This window comes from Rattus norvegicus, chromosome 4 (genome assembly GCF_036323735.1).
Source record: "Rattus norvegicus strain BN/NHsdMcwi chromosome 4, GRCr8, whole genome shotgun sequence".
Lineage (NCBI taxonomy): Eukaryota > Metazoa > Chordata > Mammalia > Rodentia > Muridae > Rattus > Rattus norvegicus.
The window spans coordinates 166536866-166560334 of record NC_086022.1 but is presented as its reverse complement, the minus strand read 5'-3'; the positions used below and the strand labels follow the sequence as shown (position 1 = coordinate 166560334).

The 23469-nt window shown below is 36.3% G+C and overlaps 1 protein-coding gene across 3 annotated transcripts in view; it reads left to right on the top strand.

The window, feature by feature from the left end:
• The first annotated feature begins 4247 nt into the window (after positions 1 to 4247).
• The window catches only part of Klra5 (killer cell lectin-like receptor, subfamily A, member 5), a 64878-nt gene continuing 45656 nt past the window's right edge, over positions 4248 to 23469 (top strand). The window contains exons 1-8 of one of the 3 annotated variants that reach the window (XM_063285916.1): positions 4248 to 5585; positions 7410 to 7546; positions 9176 to 9265; positions 10140 to 10358; positions 12873 to 13015; positions 16014 to 16117; positions 22449 to 22604; positions 22698 to 22952. In XM_063285916.1, the coding sequence (XP_063141986.1) occupies positions 5440 to 5585; positions 7410 to 7546; positions 9176 to 9265; positions 10140 to 10358; positions 12873 to 13015; positions 16014 to 16117; positions 22449 to 22596 (987 nt within the window). In that variant the 5' untranslated portion in view covers positions 4248 to 5439 and the 3' untranslated portion in view covers positions 22597 to 22604; positions 22698 to 22952. Of the gene's footprint in view, positions 5586 to 7382; positions 7547 to 9175; positions 9266 to 10139; positions 10359 to 12872; positions 13016 to 16013; positions 16118 to 22448; positions 22605 to 22697; positions 22953 to 23469 lie in introns of those variants that run through there. The other 2 variants (XM_039107455.2, NM_198746.3) reach the window with 2 other exon arrangements.

The following is a 23469-nucleotide window of genomic DNA, read 5'->3' as shown; positions in this document are numbered from 1 at the left end:
AATTTTGATGGGGATTGCATTGAATCTGTAGATCACTTTTGGTAGAATGGCCATTTTTACTATATTAATCTTGCCAATCCATGAGCATGGGAGATCTTTCCATCTTCTGAGGTCTTCTTCAATTTTTTTCTTCAGAGGCTTGAAGTTCTTATTGTACATATGTTTTACTTGATTGGTTAAATTCACACCGAGGTATTTTATATTATTTGGGACTATTATGAAGGGTGTCGTTTCCCTAATTTCTTTCTCGGCTTGTTCCTCTTTTGTGTAGAGGAAGGTTACTGATTTATTTGAGTTAATTTTATACCCAGCCACTTTGCTGAAGTTGTTCATCAGCTTTAGTAGTTCTCTGGTGGAACTTTTGGGAACACTTAAATATACTATCATATCATCTGCAAATAGTGATATTTTGACTTCTTCTTTTCCGATCTCTTTCCCCTTGATCTCCTTTTGTTGTCTGATTGCTTTGTGTAGAACTTCAAGAACTATATTGAATAAGTAGGGAGAGAGTGGGCAGCCTTGTTTAGTCCCTGATTTTAGTGGGATTGATTCAAGTTTCTCTCCATTTAGTTTAATGTTAGCAACTGGTTTGCTGAATATGGCTTTTAGTATGTTTAGGTATGGGCCTTGAATTCTTATTCTTTCCAGGACTTTTATCATGAAGGGGTGTTGAATTTTGTCAAATGCTTCCTCAGTATCTAATGAAATGTTCATGTGGTTTTGTCCTTTTAGTTTATTTATATAATCGATCACGTTGATGGTTTTCCATATGTTAAACCATCCCTGCATACCTGGGATGAAGCCTACTTGATCATGGTGGATGATTGTTTTGATGTGCTCTTGGATTCGGTTTGCCAGAATTTTATTGAGTATTTTTTCATTGATATTCCTAAGGGAAATTGGTCTGACGTTCTCTTTCTTTGTTGGGTCTTTGTGTGGTTTAGGTATAAGAGTAATTGTGGCTTCATAGAAGGAATTTGGTAGTGCTCCATCTGTTTCAATTTTGTGGAATAGTTTGGATAGTATTGGTATGAGGTCTTCTATGAAGGTCTGATGGAATTGTGCACTAAACCTGTCTTGACCTGGGCTCTTTTTGGTTGGGAGACCTCTAATGACTGCTTCCATTTCATTAGGAGTTATGGGGTTGTTTAAATGGTTTATCTGTTCCTGATTTAACTTCGGTACCTGGTATCTCTGTAGGAAATTGTCCATTTCCTGCAGATTTTCAAGTTTTGTTGAATATAGGCTTTTGTAGTAGGATCTGATGATTTTGTGAGTTTCCTCTGATTCTGTATTTATGTCTCCCTTTTCATTTCTGATTTTGTTAATTGAATGGAGCTTAATGCACAGATTTGTCACAGAATATTTTTAACTTAATGGATCAGTTTCGAAGAAAGGACTTCACTTATGATGAATACTTCTCACATGTTTCTGCATTGGGAAAATTATTTGAGCAATTTTATAAACTGTCAGAAATTATTTAATGAGATAGTGTGTAGTGTATACTTGGGGTCCTGAAGGGGGAAGATCTTGAATTCAAGCCCAGCTTTATCTGCATAGTGAGATTTTGTCTAAGAAACACATTCAAAAATTACCTAATGTATTAACTACCACTAGACACCTGAAGATATCATTTTAAATAACTTGTGAAACTGACATTGGTTTTGACATTTATGAGCTACTCACGGAAAATAACTTTAGATAATGAATATGTAGCTACTGAAGGGCTGGAGGACAGGACCGCAGAGGATGGATGGAAATAGCTGGGAAGTTTTCTGGTTGTTCTCATACCAAACTGATAGAAATTTTATCACAAGATGTGTTGTTTTCTTTATATAAGTTCATTGCACCCCAATGTTAACCAAATAGATACTGGATTGGATTGACACACAATAAAAGTAAAGGGGAATGGCAAATGAGTTGGCAATGGCTCTTCTAAAGTGTGAGTTTCCAGAACCCTTGATACTTTAACACTGGTGCAGGAGTTGAGAGGATTGTGTGCAAAGGCTTTCCTCACATTTCACACAGTGTTCGTTCCTCATTTTCAATGGAGCTCACTGTTAAGAACAACTTCCATAAGTCAGTATTTAAGCAGCTGTTAGACATGGAAGTAGAATGGTGTAGAAGCTGACAAGTAGTAATGCAGTACTGAACACAGGTCATGGTTATCGTATTTAAGGTGCATAGTGCAAGTTAAAAGCTTCTCAGAAAGTGAGCAGATCATCATGAGAACTACAATATGAGTATGAATATCTCTTTACATTCACTGGGCTTGTTTATGTGGTAGCTTATATGTATACACACACACACATTCTCAATCATGGTATTGCAATGTGTAAAATCAAAGCTTTTATATTCATTTCTGATGTGGTAGAAATATGTTCACTGATTTTTAATAGTATTTCTTTATCTAGTAGTGCCTTTAAAAGGCATCTGACTTACAGTGAAAAATGCTTTTATTAACTGCACTTGGAAGCAGAGGTAGGTGGATATTTGATTTCAAGTTCAGCCTGTTCTGCTGAGCAAATTTCAAGACAACCAGGGCTACAGAGAGAAACTCTGTCTTGAAAAACCACCAACAACAATAAAATGTAATATAAAATGAAGAAAAAGAAATACATAAAGGAATTAAATTTGATCATATCCATCCTATTCATTCCTGATCAAGTTTCCCCTGCACGTGCCCTAATATGTTCATCTGTAACCTATGTCTTTTTAACTGTCCGTAGGTGCATGATTGTAGGCTTTCCACTGGAGCAAGAAAACCCACCAGTGACGACAACCTCAATTAAGAATAAATCTCCTTTTTCCAGGAGCTGTCAACTAACATTTGACATTCATTAAAAACAGAGTGCCCTCCTCATCTATCTAGGATTTGGGATAACTTGGTCATGTGCAAGTTCCACATGGGTAACCACAGCTGGCAGGATATCTTTATCATCTCTAGAAGGCAGCATTTCACAGAGTTTTCTCTTTCTCTGGCTCTTATATTTTTTCTTCTTCTTCCCTGATGTTCCCTGAATTGTGGTAATGGTGTTTGAAGAGAGGGGATTTGTGAAATTGCCCTCTTTAGGGCTTAGTGCATATTCTCTTCTCATGAGCCCTTTGACTAATTCTAGAGTTCCATATGGCCTACTGCAAAAATATGCTTCTCTGACCAAGGCTGAGAGCAGCCCAGGTATAGGGCATAAACACTAATATGAAGAATGCAATTAGATCTCCCAAGCACTTAGTAAAGTGATGGTAGCAGGTTTTATCCTAGAGCTTGTGACCTTCCCATCATAGTCTATGTCACCAAATATGCCATTCCTCAAGTGGTAAATGCTCACCTACAGTAAGAAAGTATCTAGTTGTCCTGTAAGAATGGTAACATTGGGCACACCTTACCTAGAAGATCTATATGTTCGCAATCATGGTCCAGTATATCTTTTCTCTCCGCGTAACCTTCTAAAGACGTTCTGATCTTTCGAAAGCCAGTCCAGGAGAAAATTATTTCTGATTGGCTTGGGACAGATTTCTCTATGTCCTGACATCAAAGTGTGTGATGTCTTCAGAAATAGGTTGTTATCATGTAATTGTGGTTAGTAATAAGATAGTTAAGGAAATGTTAATAGCCTATACTGTTCTGTAGCTTCTGTATTCTCTTTGACCAATAATTCCTCTCGAATGTATCCAATGCCTTTCATTTGATTTTCATGGAATAAGTCGTGCTTTTTAGTGGCCTAACACTTTCTCAAAGTTATATTTGGATTTTTTAATTATCTTTTTTCATAGCACATGTTTTGATTAAATTTTCACCTAGAAAAAGCAGGAAAGTAATCTTCTTGCAACAGATCCAAAAGAAGAGAGCCACACAAGCATAATTCCACCTCTAACAACAAAAATAACAGAAAACAGCAATCACTATTCCTTAATGTCTCTTAACATCAATGGACTCAATTCCCCAATAGAAAGACACAGACTAACAGACCGAATACATAGAGGACCCAGCATTTTGCTGCATACACGAAACGCTCCTCAGTGACAACGACAGAAACTTTCAACCAAGTAGAAACCAAAAGGAACTATACAAAGAGTCAGCAAAACCAGGAGCTGGTTCTTTGAGACAATCAACAAGTTAGATAAACCCTTAGCCAAATAAGCCAGATGAGTTGGGAGTGGGTGGGAGTAGGAGCGTCGTTATAGAACTAGGGGAGGTGAGAGGGGCAATAGATGTGGGAAAAGGGGATAACATTTGAAATGTAAATACATAAAATATTCAATAAAAAATTTCTGCCTCATTTATTTTCTCAGATATTTTTTTACCTACATAGCCACTAAATCCATGTGCGTTGAACACCCTCTTCCCCAAATAAAACCAAAAAAAAAGTGAAATTCAAATCAATCAAAAAAAAAAAAAACAAAACAAAACCAAAAACAGAGAAAAATAGTAAGACCAAACAACCCAGAACTACAAAAACAAAACGAAACAAAACAAAAACAAAAACCAAATTAAACAAAAACACCAACCAACAAAGCAAAGAAATAAAAATACCAGGTCGGTTCTGTCTTGAATTACAATGAGCTTTCTTTTCTTCCTTCTTTTTTTCCTTTTTTCCTTCTTTCCTTCTTTCTTCTTTCTTTCTTTCTTTCTTTCTTTCTTTCTTTCTTTCTTTCTTTGTTTCTTTCTTTGCATTTTTATTAGTTTTCTTTTTTATTTACATTTCAAATGTTATGCCCTTTCCTGCTTTCCCATCCATAAATTCCCTGTCTCATGCCCTGGCCCCTGCATCTATGAGGGTGTTCCCCCATCCACACACCCATCTCCTTCCTGCCTCCCTGCCCTGACATTCCCCTACACTGGGGCATCAAGCCTTGCCAAGAACAAGGGTTCCTCCTTCCACTGATACCCAACAAGGCCTCCCTCTGCTACATATGCAGCTAGAGCCATGGGTCTGCCCATGTGGTAGAAGCAGTGGACAGACAGGATGTGTTAAGGGGTTTGGGCAGGGGAACCAGGGAAGGGAAATAACATTTAAAATGTAAATAAATAAAATAACCAGTAAAAAATAAAGTTAAAAAAACTTGAAGAGTGTAAAGGAACACTTTACAATTGGAAACGTGAGTGCTTTAAAGGCTTTCTTAGTACATACTTAGCTGCAATTAGCATAATTCAAAAATTATGAGTAACTTTTAAAAATACATAAAAGAAAATTTCCAACCACCTACTTCAACAGGAGGTGCAGAAGAGCTTCAGTCTCTCTTTATTCTAGCAGTGTTTCTACTAGGATACTGGTTTTGCTCTCCCTACAGAAGTTTACATCTCAGTCTTCAAATATCAATGGATAATTGTTCTGCAGCATTTGGCACATTATGTTGCTTCTTTCCTTTTCTCTCAGAGTCAGCTTTCATTAAGCAATTTCCTGTTTTCGGTTTGGTCAAGAGGAGGGGCAGAAAATCATGAGGTTGAGTGTCACTCTGAGTAAATTTATTTCTGCCTTTCCTCTTGGAGCCTTTTATGGGGTACAGACCAGGAAAGTCAACTTGTACACCACAATTGGGGGATCAATTTCTTCAACCAGAATCATTTCAGAGCAACAATACAGGTAGATACCTGTTTTTATTGTTTTTCTACTGAATGATCAAATAAATTCTAGAGAATTTCCTATGGTATGACATGAGAGTTGGATTGATGGGAAAGCCCTATTGGTTGTGTAGATCAGGCTAACTCTGGCAGCATGTGAAAACTGTTATTCTGTACATCTTATTTTCTTTCAGAGTATGCTGGGACTTGTGTGCTAGGAAATTAAGATATAGGGAACTGTGGCATTCATTACTGTTTAACTTTGTCAAATGTTTATATATTATCCATCGGAGAGATGTCATAATAGGAGACAGATAACATGGGCCAGCGTGGAAAGGTAATCTTTTTAACACCCACGTGAAGGTGTAGTGAGGGAACTCACATTGTAAAACTGGATTACGGACACATGCATCTTGGCTCAGCCAGCACCACCCCAAGAGCAATAATAAAATGTAACAATTTTGAAAAAGAATGCTGTATTGGAGAGATTCTTTTTGGGTCAAGATATAAAGCAAAAGGAAAATCATATCAGAAAACTTCATGAATTAAAAAAAAGTACAGAAGAATGCTGCAACATGTCCAGCTTGCTGTTCATGTTATTTGCTGGCTTTCCTCTCAGGTATTAATGTAAGGGTGAGGTCAGTTACAAATATTTACGATCTACCATTATATTGATATCTACTATCAGATTGTATCATTCATGGGTATTAGCTCATATATGCTGCATAGTGACAAAATTTATTTTCATATATCTCCTTCTGCAATATTATGTACAATTATATTATATGTGACATGATTATGTTCATGGAATGATTTGAATTTAAAACTTCATATTGTGTTTTCTATGCCTTGGTATGATGCTCCCACACCCATCCGGTACTGCCCCCTTTCTACGTTCTTGGTTCCTTCAGTTAGAAAAGTTTACTAATAATATCTTGAAGACTTGAAGCTAGGAGCCTCAGGGAGAGAGAATATTAAATATTGTCTTTCTGTATTTGGATTATTCCATTCAGTATGAGCTTTTCCAGTTGAAATCATTTGCCCGGTCCAACCATGGAGAGGAATGTGTAGACTATGTTGGCAATGTTAAACAGCCAAATATTCCTTTGAAGGTAGTGTCTGGGAAACTCTAAGAGTCCTGGATAAATAAAAAGATTGAAAGAACATTTAATATTCATGTGTTTATCAAAATGTGTAAATAAATTTAAAGCAACCTTTTTTTATTTTTTTATTAACTTGAGTATTTCTTATGTACATTTCAAGTGTTATTCCCTTTCCCGGTTTCCAGGCAAACATCCCCCTCCCCCCTCCCCTTCCTTATGAGTATTCCCCTCCCAACCCTCCCCCCATTGCCGCCCTCCCCCCAACAGTCTAGTTCACTGGGGGTTCAGTCTTAGCAGGACCCAGGGCTTCCCCTTCCACTGGTTAAAGCAACCATTTTATTTATTCCTATTCACTATTTGTTATTTGAGTAGATTATTTACAAGTTTTTCAATGATTTCCAGTGGTTCCAATTTTTCCTAACCTTTTAATGTGCTGAATATTTTATACAAACACATTGTGTCAATATCACAATGACTTATTATTAAATTTGTATTTCTATTCACATTTCTTAAAATAATTGCTGTAAGCATTAGAAATATAAAGGAATTTAATATAAAATCTGAGCACGATTGTCCCCTGTAATAGAATTCGGGCTCAGTCCTTATCAGGGTGTGTAGATCATTAAGTGAGTTAGTAAAATTCCACCCTTTTCCAATCCTGTGTATCATCAGATCCAGGTATGCTCCTAAAGCTGGACTTTTAACATTTTCTTCAGAAATCACTCAAGGGCATATTTTAACAGAGAACATCTTCTATATGCTCCCAAGATGAGTGAGCAGGAGGTCACTTATTCAAGTGTGAGATTTTCTAAGTCTTCAGGGTTGCAGAACCAAGTGAAGCCTGAGGAGACTAAAGGGCCCAAAGAAGCTGGCCACAGAGGTAAGTGTATACGTGTCCAAATTCACATTTTAAACACACTTTAAACTTAAAAAATTAAAAATATCCTACTAGCTTCTATGCAAAACTATAATGTTCAATTTCATCTGGGCTAGGTTATGCACAAGTGTGGAAGGGAAGAAAAGAGTATTAGCTAGAGGGTAATCTGTACACAACTGTTCATAACTAACTTTCAAAAAAGCAATCAAGTTTTACAATTAAAAGAAAGAAAAAAGTATAACTCTACTTCTACTTTTTAGTTGTTAATCAGTTGCAAAGCAAACCAAATGGACAGAGTAGAATAATCGGAGTCTATATGAAAAAAAATTCTTGAGAATAAAGAAGTGAGAAACCATTAGGTTTTTTATTGCTTAGTTTAGTCAAGAAGAACTCTGAAACCCTTAAAACAAACTATAGAGTCTGAAAATAACACCAAATGCTCTAGAGAAAGAAAATCCTAAGTAAATGAATCTTATGCATTAGGAACAATACTTTCATTCTTTAAGCAACTGTTTTGACGTAAATATCCCTGACATTTAATGCAACATGGCAACAATAGTTGTCTATCAGAAGAGGAATTCTTCTCCTGAGAGTAAACTGGAAGAGGAAGGAAGAAGAGATGAAAGATTTAATGAGGTGGGAATGACTAAACCCTAGTACGAGTTCCTAAAAACATCAAATAATAATTTTGTTTACTAATGAAAATCAGAAATGTCACTTTTTTTTTCTCTTTTTTACTCTGCACACAATATTATATCTGTGCTCCAAGCTGAGATCTGTCCTTTTGTGATCTACTGGTAACCAGAGACACAAGTTTCAGATTCCAAATGCCTTAGATACACCTAAATGTTCAATATTATATAGAACAAAATCAAGTTTACAGGGAAAATAGTTGACTTATAGGCCCTTTCAAGAATGGGGATATATATATATATATATATATATATATATATATATATATATATCTCATATATAATACACACACAGACACACACAGAGACACACAGACACACACACACATATATATGTATATATACATATGTAAATATATATATATATATATATATATATATATATATATATATATATATAGTCCAGAGCAGCTGTGGTTCCCTACCAGTTCTCAAGAAAGTGCATCCCTCTATCCCTCTTTCTTCCTCTCCATCCTCAGTTATCTTTCTTGGTGGACTTTATGATCCAGTTTTGTATTTTGTACCTGGATTGTATCTACACCTCCTGTGCCTTCTGGAGGATGCACTTTTGTTCCTGTAGAACTGGGTGAGGGCACATGACTGTCATCCAGCTCCTTTAAGGTTGAGTTAGGAGGATTCACAATACAAGGATAAGGTTGACATAAGTTCAAAATACTGTCAAATTTCACACACACACACACATGATTTCTACAGGTAGTGCATTTTAGGTAGAAATTTGCAATTTTGAGAGCACACTTTCAGTCAGTTTGTATCATTGACTTTTGCAAAATTTCCCCTTGTTTCTGGGCTACACCAAATTAGTAATTAGTAATTAGTATTGAGATTTGCTTATTTCACGGTGATTTTCTTGTTTTGTTTTGTTTTTTTTTGTTTTTTTGTTTTTTGTTTTTGTTTTTGTTTTTTTTTTTGTTGATTGCAGAGTGTTATGTCCCCTGGCACCTGATTGTGATAGCTTTGGGAATCCTCTGTACACTTCTTCTGTTAACTGTTGCAGTGTTGGTGACAATCAGTGAGTAACTGAGATACATCTTGTTTGACCTTCTGCCTAAAGAATAGCTTTAGACATGAACCATGCAGCTGTACACTCTGTCCATTGTCCTGCCTAAAATTACTGGATGAGACAGAATCTCTGAACATTAGTACTTTTCTCCTGACACACTGTAGTGTCTGTTCTCTTTCATAACTAATCTGTTAGCTCTGGGGCTACTGGAAGGTGCCCTGTGCTGTCACGTTTTTGGTTATGTTCTTTCTGAGGACTTGGTGATAGCCTTTTTTCTGATCTCATGTGATTGTTAATCTTACATAAATATTTTATGAGTGACTGCTATGCAAAAATCGAAGTCCTTCTTTTCCTGTTTCTTCTATATACATTGCGGTTATGCTTAAGTCAAAACACTTCATTTGTACAGAGGTATTAAAGGTTAAAGTTTATTGGATTCCTCCACATTTACAGAGGAAATCACTTCCAGGCTGTGCTAAAACATAGCTATGTATGTGGATATATTGTGTTCCACATGCTCCAAAAAGAATTGTGGCATTTGTTAACATTTTTAGTTCATATTTTCATGATGTGTTAACTATTCAATGAATATTTTATTTAGGTTATTATCTATAAATTTGTGTTTCATAAATGAAGAGAATGGAAGTTACTTTCACCATAATTTTTTCAATTGTATTATTTACTTTACATCCAACTTACCTTAGAGAAAATTGATGTTATCGGTTTATATAGTGAAATAATTAAAGAGCTAATTTATAAATGTTAAAGTACAAATGAAAGTAATGATATGTATTGGCTGTCAACATGAAGCTTTTGTCTATTCTTACATTTTAATATGTACTCTTTATAAGAATTATTGATGTTATATCTGTGACTAATTTAGTTTTTCAGTATAGTCAAGAAAAACATGAACTGCAGGAAACTCTAAACCACCACCATAATTGCAGCGCCATGCAACGTGACATTGACTTAAAGGAAGAAATGCTGAGAAAAATATCTATAGACTGTAGTCCAGGCAATGATCTTCTGGAATCGTTCAACAGATCAAAGAACAGATGGTACAGCAAAACCAAGGCTGTCGTAAATTCCTCACAGCACAAAGGTATGTAGTGGGAGTGAGGAATGTGAATACAGAACTGCATTACTAGCCACTGTTTCTTCTCTGGAAGCTTTGAAGTCCAACCATCAGCTTAAGATGCTGGTGATCATGAGGCCCATATATATACAGCCACCAAACTAGATAAGATGTATGAAGCAAAAAAGTGCAGGCTGAAAGGAACCGGATGTAGATCTCTCCTGAGAGACACAGCCGGAATACAGCAAATACATAGGCGAATGCCAGCAGCAAACCACTGAACTGAGAATAGGACCCCCGTTGAGGGAATCAGAGAAAGGACTGAAAGACCTTGAAGGGGCTTGAGACCCCATATGAACAACAGTGCCAAACAACTAGAGCTTCCAGGGACTAAGCCACTACCCAAAGACTATTCATGGACTGACCCTGGGCTCCAAATTCATAGGTAGCAGTGAATAGCTTAGTAGGGGCACCAATGGAAGGGGAAGCCCTTGGTTCTGCCAAAGCTGGACCCCCATTGAATGGGATTGTTGGGGGGAGGGCGGTAATGCGGGGAGGATTGTGAGGAGAACACCCATATAGAAGGAGAGGGGGAGGGATTCCATGTTGACCTGGAAACCAGGAAAGGGAATAACAATAGAAATGTAAATAAGAAATACCCAATTTAATAAAGATGGAAAAACAAAAACAAAAACAAAAACAAAAAAACCCAAAACAACAAAAAAGATGCTGGTGATCTTTGGGTTAATCATTTGGGGAACCTTATGTCTGACACTGACTCTTACTGCTCCATGGAAATGAAGTTACAAACCAGTACCCCTGAAAATTTTGACTGTTTTGGTCTATGGGAAAACCTTTGTCTACAACTTTGTTGCTGACAGAACATGTAATTTTTTTAATAAGAGTGTATTTATCAACTATTTATGCTAAAATGAACTTAGAGCATTTACAAAGATAAAGTTTTAAAAATATTTGCATATGTGTGTGTTTGTGTGTGTTTGTGTGTGTTTGTGTGTGTTTATGTATATGTGTGTGCCTGTTTACATCTGACATTTTTTTGAGCAACCCTTTCTGTAGCAAACATGAGAGCTTCAACATGGTGTGCACGCAGTGCAGCTATGTCAGAGACAGTGAATGAAGTTAGAAAGATGAAAAGGTCAAACATCATAAGGAACCCTTCTTATCCTTCATCATGACTGGTCATCTTTAACTGACACAGTTTATCAATCATCATTAAATATTTTTTTCAGGATTTAGAGTTCACAAAGACCTCTTGCATATAATCTTGCCACATTGTGATAGTAAGATGTGACAATTCTCATTATGTATGGACTAATATATTTACAATTGCTACATTACAAAACATGTGACAGAAAAAAGTTCTAAAAATAAATTTGAAGTATTCCAAACCCATGGAAAATATTTTGTTTCATTACTTTAGAATGACTTCATTGTCTGAAAAGGGTAGCATAGTGATTTAATTATTATGAATATGTGGTTGTGGGAGGGGGATTATAACTTTCTGAACAATCCAGACATTCCAGAAAATTTCAGGCCACTATGAGTACCACAAGGCTATCTCTTCACAGAAAAATGAAGGTTGGAGAAAAAGTTTGTTAGTAAAGAATGGCCATTCTTAGCCCCTCACTAAACAAAATATTCATATCGAGGTGACCTTGTGACCAAAAGTATACACCTTTCAATATACTCAGATTGAAACATTTGGCATGTGGACATACCATTGAATGCATCAACATAATCTTGAGAATAGACTATGAACAACAAAACTTCCTTTATATGTCTTTTATTTTTCTTAAGGTAAGAGCATGTAGCACAGACCAGGGCACAATGCTAAGTGCACATTAATGTGTAGATCATTGTGGGGACAATACATTACTGCAGATCTAGAATTCTGCCATCAGTTTAGCTGTCTCTGAGTAGCACATGTTCATTTCTTCTTTTCTAGCCCCTGGTATCTTACAAGCTTCTGCTTCATAGAGTTGGGCTGCTTTAGAAACCTGATCTGCATGGAATCATAAGGTTGTTCCATCCTCAAGTTCATCCATGTCAACCATTTGGGTTTTAGTGTAAAAAATGATGTCATTCTCCAGTCAAGGGTGACTTGGAGCTCACTCTATACCTACAACTGGACTGGAATTCACTGCTTAGCCTTGGCTGGCCTTAAAATAGTTATGACCCTACTGCCTCTCTCTTTGGAGTGCTCAGGTTATAGGCATAAGTCATCATGCTGGGCTGATTCATTTCCCTTTAAAGGATGAGTTGTATACTTTTGTGTGCTCATGCTACATTTTCTCTACTGATTCATCCATGATCAACACATAACATATATTTTTTTGTATCTCTATGGTTACAAACAATGTCATATAGAACATGGGTGTGCAAGGGTCTCTGGGCATTTTAGAATCTCAATTTAGGAGATCAGTGGGATTTTACTCCCCCCCACAGTCTTAATAAATACATTGATCTGTCAATAGAATACCAGAAACTAATAAGTTTAACCATTTATCTTCTCTGTTGTAGGCAGTGAAATTGAAACATACTGGTTCTGCTATGGTATAAAATGTTATTATGTCATCAAGGATGGAAAATCATGGGATGAATGTAAACAGACCTGCCAGAATTCCAGTTTATTCCTCCTGAAGATAGATGATGAGGACGAACGGGTACTGTAGACACTTGCCCCTTTACTCTCTTAGAATCTGTATCTAGCCATGAGTTACTCAATCCAGATTTGTTCTTAATTGTATATGGTTTACCTGTAACACGTTCAAAACTGTGGGATCCAGGTCTGTTAAGAGGAGCCTCATTACTACAGAGACACTTGTATCTTTCAGTCTTATCCCTTTCTCATAAGTTTACAAGAGAATATCTCAGAAAGCATATCTTTCGCTGATGAATTTTAACTCTTTGTTATGGTACATCCTGTGGCTGACAGTTTTTTATTTGCTAAGAGTGCCAAATAAACCCCCACTTTCTTGAGTTTGCTCTTTGGAATGTGGAAGTGAGGATGCCTAAGATGAGTAATCGGATGACAACAGGGAACGTAGCTGAGCTCTGGGCCTGTCTGTAAAATGAGATGATGTGACGAATGTGGAATTAAATGGCTGACCAGTTAGCTCCATGGAGATTTTCACTGAAATTGTCCATATCTTTACAGCATAGTATTCTTATGTTTCGACAAAAAACATATCCATTTTAAAAATCACTATTTAAAAGAAAAAATGGTTTTTGAGGTCCTGACATTCATGTTTATATTATTAATCATCAAATCTCTTCAAATATTAAGAGTATACTTTTTAAGAGGAATGATTTCATAATCACTTTGATTCCTTGGTATTCATAACATGGTACAATATTTATACAATAATTTAATATATGGGTAAACAACAACATAAGATTTTTTTAAATTTTCTTATTTTTTCCATCTTTATTAAATTGGGTATTTCTTATTTACATTTCAAATATTATTCCCTTTCCTGGTTATAAAAAGATTTTAATGTCAAGAAATACACTAATTTCCACTTGATACAGTAACCATAACCAATTTTCAATGTCTATTATTATTATTATTATTATTATTATTATTATTATTATTAGTTGTAGTAGTAGTACTGGTAGTAATAGTAGTAGTAGTATTTTACTTATTAATTTCTCACTGACTCCCTCCTGGTCACTTCCTCCCATAATCTATATCCCATTTCTCTTTCTCCTCTGATAGGGTGGTGGGCACCAAGGTTTCCTAGTACCCTGGCACATCAATTGTCCATGACGCTAGCTGCATCTTTTACCACTGAGTTAGAACAAGGCACAGCCCAGTTAGAAGAACATAAGCCATGTACAGGCTTCAGTTTTTGAGATTGCCCCATCCCAGTTGTTCTGGACCCTTATGAAAAACCACACTTCATTTGTGCATGGAAGCCTAGGTTCAGCCCCCTGTATTTTCTTTGTTTTGTGGTTCTGATTCTGAATGCCACAGCGGTCCAGGTTACTGTCTTTCTGTGGAATTCCTGTTCCCTTCAAAGCCCACCATCTTTTCAAATATTCTTCTGTAAGTCCCCAAGATCTATCCACCGTTAGGCTATGGGCATCTGTGTATGTATGATTCAGCTGCTAGAGGGATCCTCACAGATTACACACAGAATCATGTCTGCAAGGATAGCAGAGTATCACTAATGGTGTCAGAGATTGATGCTTTTCCATGTGATGTATCTCAAGTTGAGCCAGTTATTGGTTGGCTGTTTCCGCAGTCTTTGTTCGATCCCCAAACACTGCATTTCTTGTAGACAGTGTAAATTTTGGGTCAAAAGTCTGAGGGTATGTTGCTGTGCCTATCATTCCCCGGGGTTTTTTTTGAACATAGTATGCAGACTCCCTAGGCTGCATTTAGTCACAGTTAAGGATAACCCTGTTGATTCTTGTTTGCTTCCCATATCACTGGATTCCATCTTTTCATGGAGATGTCCCCTACACTGCCCCCATCAGTTGCAGATTTCCATTCATTATCATTGCCATCAGGCATTCCCTTCCTCCCCTTCTCATACCCAATATAGAACCCACATTTGTTCATCATCCCATCTTCCATGCAGTTCTCCCTCTCTCAGCCTTTTGACCATTTAATTTCTGCTTTTAAGTGAGATTTATGCATCCTTGCTTGCACCTTCTTGCTGTCCATCCACTTGCGTGTATGGAGTGTATAGCATGGGCATCCAAATTTTATAGTTAATGTTCACTTATAAGTGAATACATACCATGTAAACCCTTTTGGGACTTGCTTATCTTACACAGGATGAAATTATCACGTTCTATTCATTTTCTCCTGCAAAATTCATGATGCCTTTGTTTTTTCAGAGAGGAATAGTATTCCATTGTAAAAATGTACCACATTATTTATTCATTCTTCAGTTGAGGGACATCTAAGTTGTTTCCACTTTTTGGCTATTAAAATCAAACTGCTTTGAACATATCTGAGCAAGTGTCTCTTTTGAGGGAAGGTGGAACATCTTTTGGGTATATGCCCAGGAGTTGTATAGAGAGTTTTCTACGAAACAAACAAATTGATTTCTAAAGTATTTGTAAAATGTGCACTCCTACTAGCAATGGAGGAATGTTCCCTTTTCTCCACATTCTTGGAGCATGTGCTATCCCTTCAGTTTTTAATCTTAGCCAGTCTTTTTGGTATAAGATGGGATCTCAGATTTGTTCTGATCTGCATTTCCCTGATGGCTAAGGACTTTGAACTTTTACTAGTATATTTGTTTGCCATTCATGCTTTCTCTGTTGAGATTTCTTGTGTTTAGCTCAGGCATAGAAGTTGTAATAGAAGAAACTGATTTGTCTGTGAAACAAAATGCCAACTCTAAAATATTCTTGCCTTAATTGTGAGTTCAAGGAAAGGGCTTAGGTACATAGTAGAGACTTGGTCTAAGAAACACAGTCCTAAATCCCAGATCTCAGGACACCTGAAATGTTTATATAAAAAAGTGATTGAGGTGACATAGTATTGATATAAATCTGCTACTAGTAGTAAGTCACTAAAGAAATGTAGGACTGACCATTGGGAAGACATCAGAGAATGTCATAGAAATGCAGGGAACTTTTCGTGCTTGTTCTGTCATCTAACTGACAGAAATTTCATCATAAGGTGTGTTCTTTCCTTTATAGAAGTTCCTTCAGCAACAGCTTATTCCAGACAATTACTGGATTGGATTTTCATATGATAAAGAAAAAAAGGAATGGGCATGGATTGAAAATGGACCATCTAAACTGTGAGTTTCTGAACACTTCAGACTCTTCCCACTGGTGTGGGAATTGGGAGGAATGTGTGCAAAGGCTTTTCTCTCCTTTTACATGACTTTACTAATTTTCTATGAGCTCATGGGTAAAGAAAATTTGCACAAGGAAGTCTCTGAGCAGATTTTAAAAAGGGAATCTGTATGGTCAAGGAACTGAGCAAAATTGAGTTAATACTGCATACATCTCAGAATTGTGTCTTCTACGTTGCAAAGGGCACTAGAAAGTCAACAATTTGAGATGGTGTGAAGTGAATCAATGATCTTGACAGATAAAATGTGTGTGAGTGTCTGAGACATTCATGTGACTTTTTTATTGATGATAGCTTATAAAATTGGTGGTTATTTATAAATATAAGAACAAGTTTATATACAGCTAAACCTTCCATTTCAATGTATTGTGGAAATCTCAAATTCTTTTGCTAATTTTTAATCTAATAGAAAACTGTTCACTGATTATCTTTATTAACTATATTTTTCTGAATTATTTCATATACATAAAATTTGTATGATCATATCACCCTATACTACTATTAAAAGCTCTTTACATGTGTTGTGCTAACTCTTTGTAAAGTAATGTTCATAGGTATGTGTTTGTAGTTTATTCACTGGAAAAAGGAAACTCACAGTGGCCACACCCTCAGTAAAGAATTGAATATCCCATATAAAGAAAAAAAAACTAGAATGTAAATGTGTATACTCTCAGGATTTGCATTTTTATACTAATTAGCTTTTGTCTAGGTGAGCTTTCCCCCATTGTACTAGATTTGTAGTTGCAGTAGGCTTCAGCTATGAAAATTATATGAAAGGAAGTTAGGGGTGCTACAAAACTTTGTTGCAAATAATGGTACCAGATTTGTAATTGCAATTGGCTTTATCTATAAAAATTATATAAAAGGAAATTAGGGGTGTTGCAGTGACAAAGACAGACACTGTCTCAGAGTAAAGCTGGAAAACAATTTTTTAAGCAAATTGTTCCAAGAAAAAAGCTGGAGTAGCCATTCTAATATCGAATAAAATCGACTTTAAACCAAAAATTATCAAAAAAGACCATGATTGACATATGACAATCATCAATGGAAAAATCCAGCAAGATGAACTCATAATCCTGAATATCTATGCTCGAAATGCAAGGGCACCTACATTGATGTAAGGAAACATACTAAAGCTCAAACACATTGCACATCACACAATAACAGTGGGAGACTACAACACACCACTCGCAACAATGGACAAATGAGGTAAATATAAAATAAACAGAGACACAGTGAAACTAACAGAAGTTATGAAGCAAATGATTTAACAGATGTCTATAGACAATTTCATTCTAAAACAAAAGAATATACCTTTTTCTCAGCACCTCATGGTACCTTCTCTCAAATTGACCATATAGGCAGTCTCTAAAGAGGCTTCAACAGATATACGAAGATTGCAATAATTCCATGCATTCTATCACATCACCATTGTCTAATGCAGGTCTTCAATAACAACAAAAATGACAGAAAGGCCACATACATATGTAACTTAACTATGCTCTACTCACTGAAATATTTGTCAAGAGAGAAAGAAAGAAAGAAATTAAAGACTTTTGAGTTTAATGAAAATGAAGGCACAACATATACAAACTTATGGGACACAAGGAAAGCAGTGCTAAGAGGAAACTCATAGCCCAGAGTGGCACCAAAAAGAAACTGGAGAGAGCATATACTAACACCTTGACAGCACACCTAAAAGTTCTAGAACAAAAAGAAACAAATGCACCCAATAGGAGTAGACTGAAGGAAATAATCAAACTCAGGGCAGAAATCAACTAAGTAGACACAAACGAACTTCACAAAAATCAAGAAAACCTGAATCAGATTCTTTGAGAAAATCAACCAAATATATAAATCCTTAGCCAAATTAACCAGAGGGAACAGAGTATCCAATTAACACTATCAGAAATGAAAATGAAGACAGAAAACAGAATCTGAGTAAATTAAAAAAAATATCAGTTCCTACTGAAAAGCCTATACTCAACAAAACCTGAAAATCTGGATGAAATGGACAGTTTTCTAGACAGATATAAGGTACTAAAATTAAATCAATATCAGATACATCATCTAAACTGTTCAACAACTCCTAAAGAAATATAAGCAATAATTAAAATCTTTCAACCAAAAACAATGCCCAGGGCCAAATGGGTTTAGTACAGAATTCTATCAGAACTTCATAGAAAACCAAATACCAATACTGTCCAAATTATTTCACCTAACAGAAACTAAAGGACCTCTACCCAATTCCTTCTATAAAGTCACAATTATGCTTATTTCTAAATGACACAAAGACCCAACAAACAAAGAGTTATAGAAGAATTTCCCTTATGAATATCAATGAAAAAATAAACCTCAGTAAAGTACTCACAAACCAAATCACAGGACACATCAAAATGATCATCGATTATGGTCAAGTACATTTCATCCCATGGATGCAGGGATGTTTCAATATATTGCAATCAATCAACTAATTCCTGTGTATAATAAACTTATAGAAAAAACCCCATGATAATCTCATTAGATGCTGAGAAAGCATTTGACAAAATTCAATACCCCTTTATGTTAAAAATCTTGGAAAGATCAGGAATTCAGGGCCCATATCTAAACATAGTAAAAGCAATATACAGCAAACCATTAGCCACCATTAAGCTAAATGTAGAGAAACTTGAAGCAATCCCACTAAAATCAGTGACTAGACCAGGTTGCCCACTCTCTCCCTAACTATTCAATATAGTATTTCAAGACCTAGGCAGAACAATCAGACAACAATCAAAGGAGGTCAAACGCATAAAACTTGGAAAGGCAGAAGTCAACATATCAGTATGTGCTGTTGTCATGATAGTATACTAAAGTGAACCCATAAATTCCCCCAGATAACTACTAATCCTGATAAACAACTTCAGAAAAGCTCCTGGATATAAAATTAACTCAAACAAATCAGTAGCCTTCCTTTATTCAAAGGATAGACAAGTTGAGTAAGAAATATGGGAAACGATATCCTTCACAACAGTCACAGATAAATAAAATAACTTGCGTGATTCTAACCAAGCAAGTATGACAAGTCGCTGAAGAAAGAAATTGAAGAAGTTTCAGAAGATGGAAAGACATGCTATGCTCATGGATTGGCAGGATTAATATTGTAAAAATGGCAACCATGCACAATGCAGTCTACGGATTCAATGCAATCCCCATCAAAATTCCAACTTAATTCTTCATAGAGTTAGAAAGAGCAATTTGCAAATTCATTTGAAATAACGGAAACCCAGAATAGCTAAAACTATTCTCAACAATAAAAGAACTTCCCTTTGTTGTTAGAACAATAAAACCCTGACGTCAAGCTGTATTACAGAGCAATAATGATAAAAACTCTATGATATTGGTACAGAGACAGGCAGGTACATCAGTGGAATAGATCTGAAGATCCAGAAATGCACCCACACATCGATGGTCATTTGATCCTTGTCAAAGGAGCTAAAACCACCCAGTTAAAAAAATAGCATCTTCAACACATGGTTCTGGTTCAACTAGAGGTCATCTTGTAGAAGAATGCCAAAAATACCATTATTATCACCCTGTGTAAAGCTTAAGTCCAAGTGAATCAAGGACCTCCACATGAAACCAGATATAGTGAACCTAATAAAAGAAAAATTGGGTAAGAGTCTTGAACATGTAGACACTGAAGAAAATTACCTGAATAAAATTTCAATGGCTGATTTTCCAAGATCAAGAATGGACAAATGGGATCTCATAAACCTGCAAAGCTTCTGTAGTGCATATGACACTGTCATTAGAACAAAGCAACAACCAACAGATTGGGAAACAATATTTACCAATCATACATCTGATAGAGGTCTAACATATAACATATATAAAGAACTCAAGAAGTTAGACTCCAGAGAATCAAATAAACCTATTAAAAATGGGTACATATCTAAACAGTGCATTCTCGGATGAAGAATATCGAATGCCTGAGAATTACCTAAAGAAATGTTCAGCATACTTAGTCATCAGGCAAATGCAAGTGAGTGAGAACAACCCTGAGATTCCACCTCACAGCAATCACAATAGCTAAGATCAAAAATTCAGTGACAGTAGATACTACAGTGGATGTAGTGAAAGAAGAACAATCCTCCGTTGATGGTGGGACTGCAATGTGGTACGACCACTCTGGAAAGCAGTCTGGCCTTAGACAATTGGACATAGTACTAACTGAGAACCAAGGTATACCACTCCTGGGCATATATTGAAGCATATATTGAAGAGGTGCTCCAACATATGACAAGGACACATGCTCCACTTTGTTCACTGCAGCCTTGTTAATGCTAGCCAGAAACTGGAAAGAACCCAGATGCACCCTCAACAGTCGAATGAATACAGAAAATGGGGTATATTTTCCCTATTGGGTACTATTCAGCTATTGAAATAATGATTTTATGAAATTTATAGTCCAATGGATTGAACTAGAAAATGTAATCCTGAGTGAGTCAACCCAATTACAAAATGATACACATGGTGTATACTCACTTGTAAGTGTATATTAGCCCAATATCACTGATTACACAAGATATAATCCTCTGACCACATGAAGGTCAAGAAGAAGGACAAGCAAAGTGTGGATGCTTCAGTCCTTCTTTGAAGGGGAAACAAATATACTCAGATGAAGAAATACTGAGACAAAGTTGGGAGCAGAGACTGAAGGAAAGGCCATCTAGAGACTGCCCCACTTGGGAATCCAGCCCATTTACAGCTCCCAAACCCAGACACTATTGCTGATGCCAAGAAGTACATACTGACAGGAAGCTGTCTTCTGGGATGCTTGACATGACAAATACTTGCAGAGCATGACAAATACTTGCAGCCAACTACTGCACTGAGAGGAAGGTCCCCAATGGAGGAGTTAGAGAAAGGATTGCAGGAGCTGAAGGGGTTTTCAACTCCACAAGAACAATAATACCAGGCACCCTGAGCTCCCAGCAATAAACCACTATTCAAATTGTACACATGGGCAGACCCATGGCTCAACCTGCATATGTAGCAGAGGATGGCCTTGTTGTGCACTAATGGCAGGAGAACCCCTTGGTTCTGCCAGGCTTGGACCACTCAGTTTTTTGGGGTGTCAGGGCACGGAGGTGGGAAGTGTTGGGTGAATGTGTAGGGGAACACCCTCGTAAAACAAGGGGGAGGCTGGATGGGATAGGGTGTTTATGGATGGTAAATCGGCAAATGGGATAACATTTGAAATATAAATAAAAATATCCAATAAAAATGCTCCAGCAACATATGATGCACACAGGTAATTTTTTGCACCAATTATACTCTAGGCAGTCTGCTAGGTGTTTTATATTCACCAGTTCAATGCTTTGAACTATTGATTTGGAACTCGATTCCTTGGCTGAATTGGTTTTACATTTTAAGTGTCAGAAAAACTGAAGTATCTTTAAGTTGCAGGCTTTGACTCTTTAACTTGTTCATTGTATTTCTTTAAAATAATTCTTCTAACTTGAGTGTCAGGTGTTACATGCTTTTATTCTCAGCGCTGGGGCATAGTTTTTAGTGAGCAGAGGCCAGATCATCTCTGCGTTTGTGGCTAGCCTGGTCTCCAGAGCTAGTTTCAGTACTGTCAGGGCTGCACAGAAAAACTGTTTCAGAAACCCAAAGCTACAAGAAAAAATAGTTCTAAAAGAAACAGTTTGAAAAGCAAAAGCTTGAGGAGACTGTAAATTTACCAGAAAGTTGCTAAGTCCCCATAAGGACTAGCATTGTGCTAAGCATTGTGGGCAAATCTATTCAGTTTATTATCTCTGTCTGTATTTCCCTTTGTGATTTTTTCTCCTGAATGTCTCATCCTCCTTTGTTAAGATTAGATTCTGCTAGTTCTGTCTACTTTACCACATAAGTCTTCCCTTTCTCCTTACAACACGAGCATGTAAGACAATGTTTGTATGTCACAATCTGTTTTTACTTTTATCCCAGCACTTTTAAACACAAGATAACAATGGGAGAGGAGAGTCAGCATAAAATAATACCTTGGCAATACTGAAAATTAGTTTTCCTGCTGACCAAAAATTGCAAATGTGAAAATAGATTGGGATATTGTTGTAACAAAGGGACAATGTTTTTTAATGAGCTTAAACAAAAGAACATATTTTAGTAATGAACTTAGGATTAGTTACATATTATATCTACTTTGGCATGTAGAATTTTTAAAATCAAAACATTTCAGTGAATGTTCTGAACTAAACAGTTGCCCCTTGTTGTTTTTTGTTCCTTAGTGCCTCAAACACAATGAAATTCAATAAAAAGCTTGGAGGATGTGTATTCTTATCTAAAACAAGACTAGACCATACAGACTGTATAAATTTATACAGCTGTATTTGTGGGAAGAAATTGAATAAATTCCCTGATTTACTCTCCAATTAGTGTTAAAGGTAAAACTGAAATATCCTGTTTCTTACTTATTTTCTGTAATAATTCATAACTCCTTAGAAATAAGTGTTTTGTTCATACAACTTCATTTGCAGTGAAAACAAAGAGACAATCTGGAAGATTGGTGAATGTTCTGGAATCTGGAATCTGACTTGACAGAGCAGAGGACATCTACCTTCCTGGTGGATACAAGATAGATCTTTGGACAGGCTTTCCCCCAAAGCCTGGATGAATGTTTTATTTGTTTTCAAAATTTCCATAGAACTAAATGAATAACCCTAATAAACAGCCTGAGTATTTTATTATGAGTAGAATAACTCATCTTAATTAAAAGCATAATTAAGAACTAGCATACAGCCTTTACCCTTCTTTCTTCCCTGCTTGCTGAGTCCTCTGGAGCAACTTGAGGCACTCTGGATATCAGCGGGACCTCCATTTTCCACATATCAGTCTTCCCAATTTCATCAGACCTGTGGCTCCTGAACAAACCTGCAGATCCCAAACCATCAGACCCAAGGATACCCATTAGAAGCCTGCCACACCAGGAACATTTTTTGCAGAAGGACTAGAAACAACAAAGAGAGAGGAATATAAGCAATAAAAGAATCATAAAGTTAGGGAATCCTGGGTTTCGGAAACCTAAAGAAGAGAACAGGAATGACAGATAAAAGTATCAGCAACACAGTGTAGGAGATTAATGAAAGAATCTTAGGTGTAGAGAGTACAAGAGAAAATATTAATACATTAATTAAAAAAAGTGAACTCTAAAAATTTCCTGATACAAAACATCCAGGAAAACTAGACTGTCATTGAAAGAACTAAGCCAAGAATAGTAGAAATAGAAGGAAGTTAAGAGAATAATAGAAA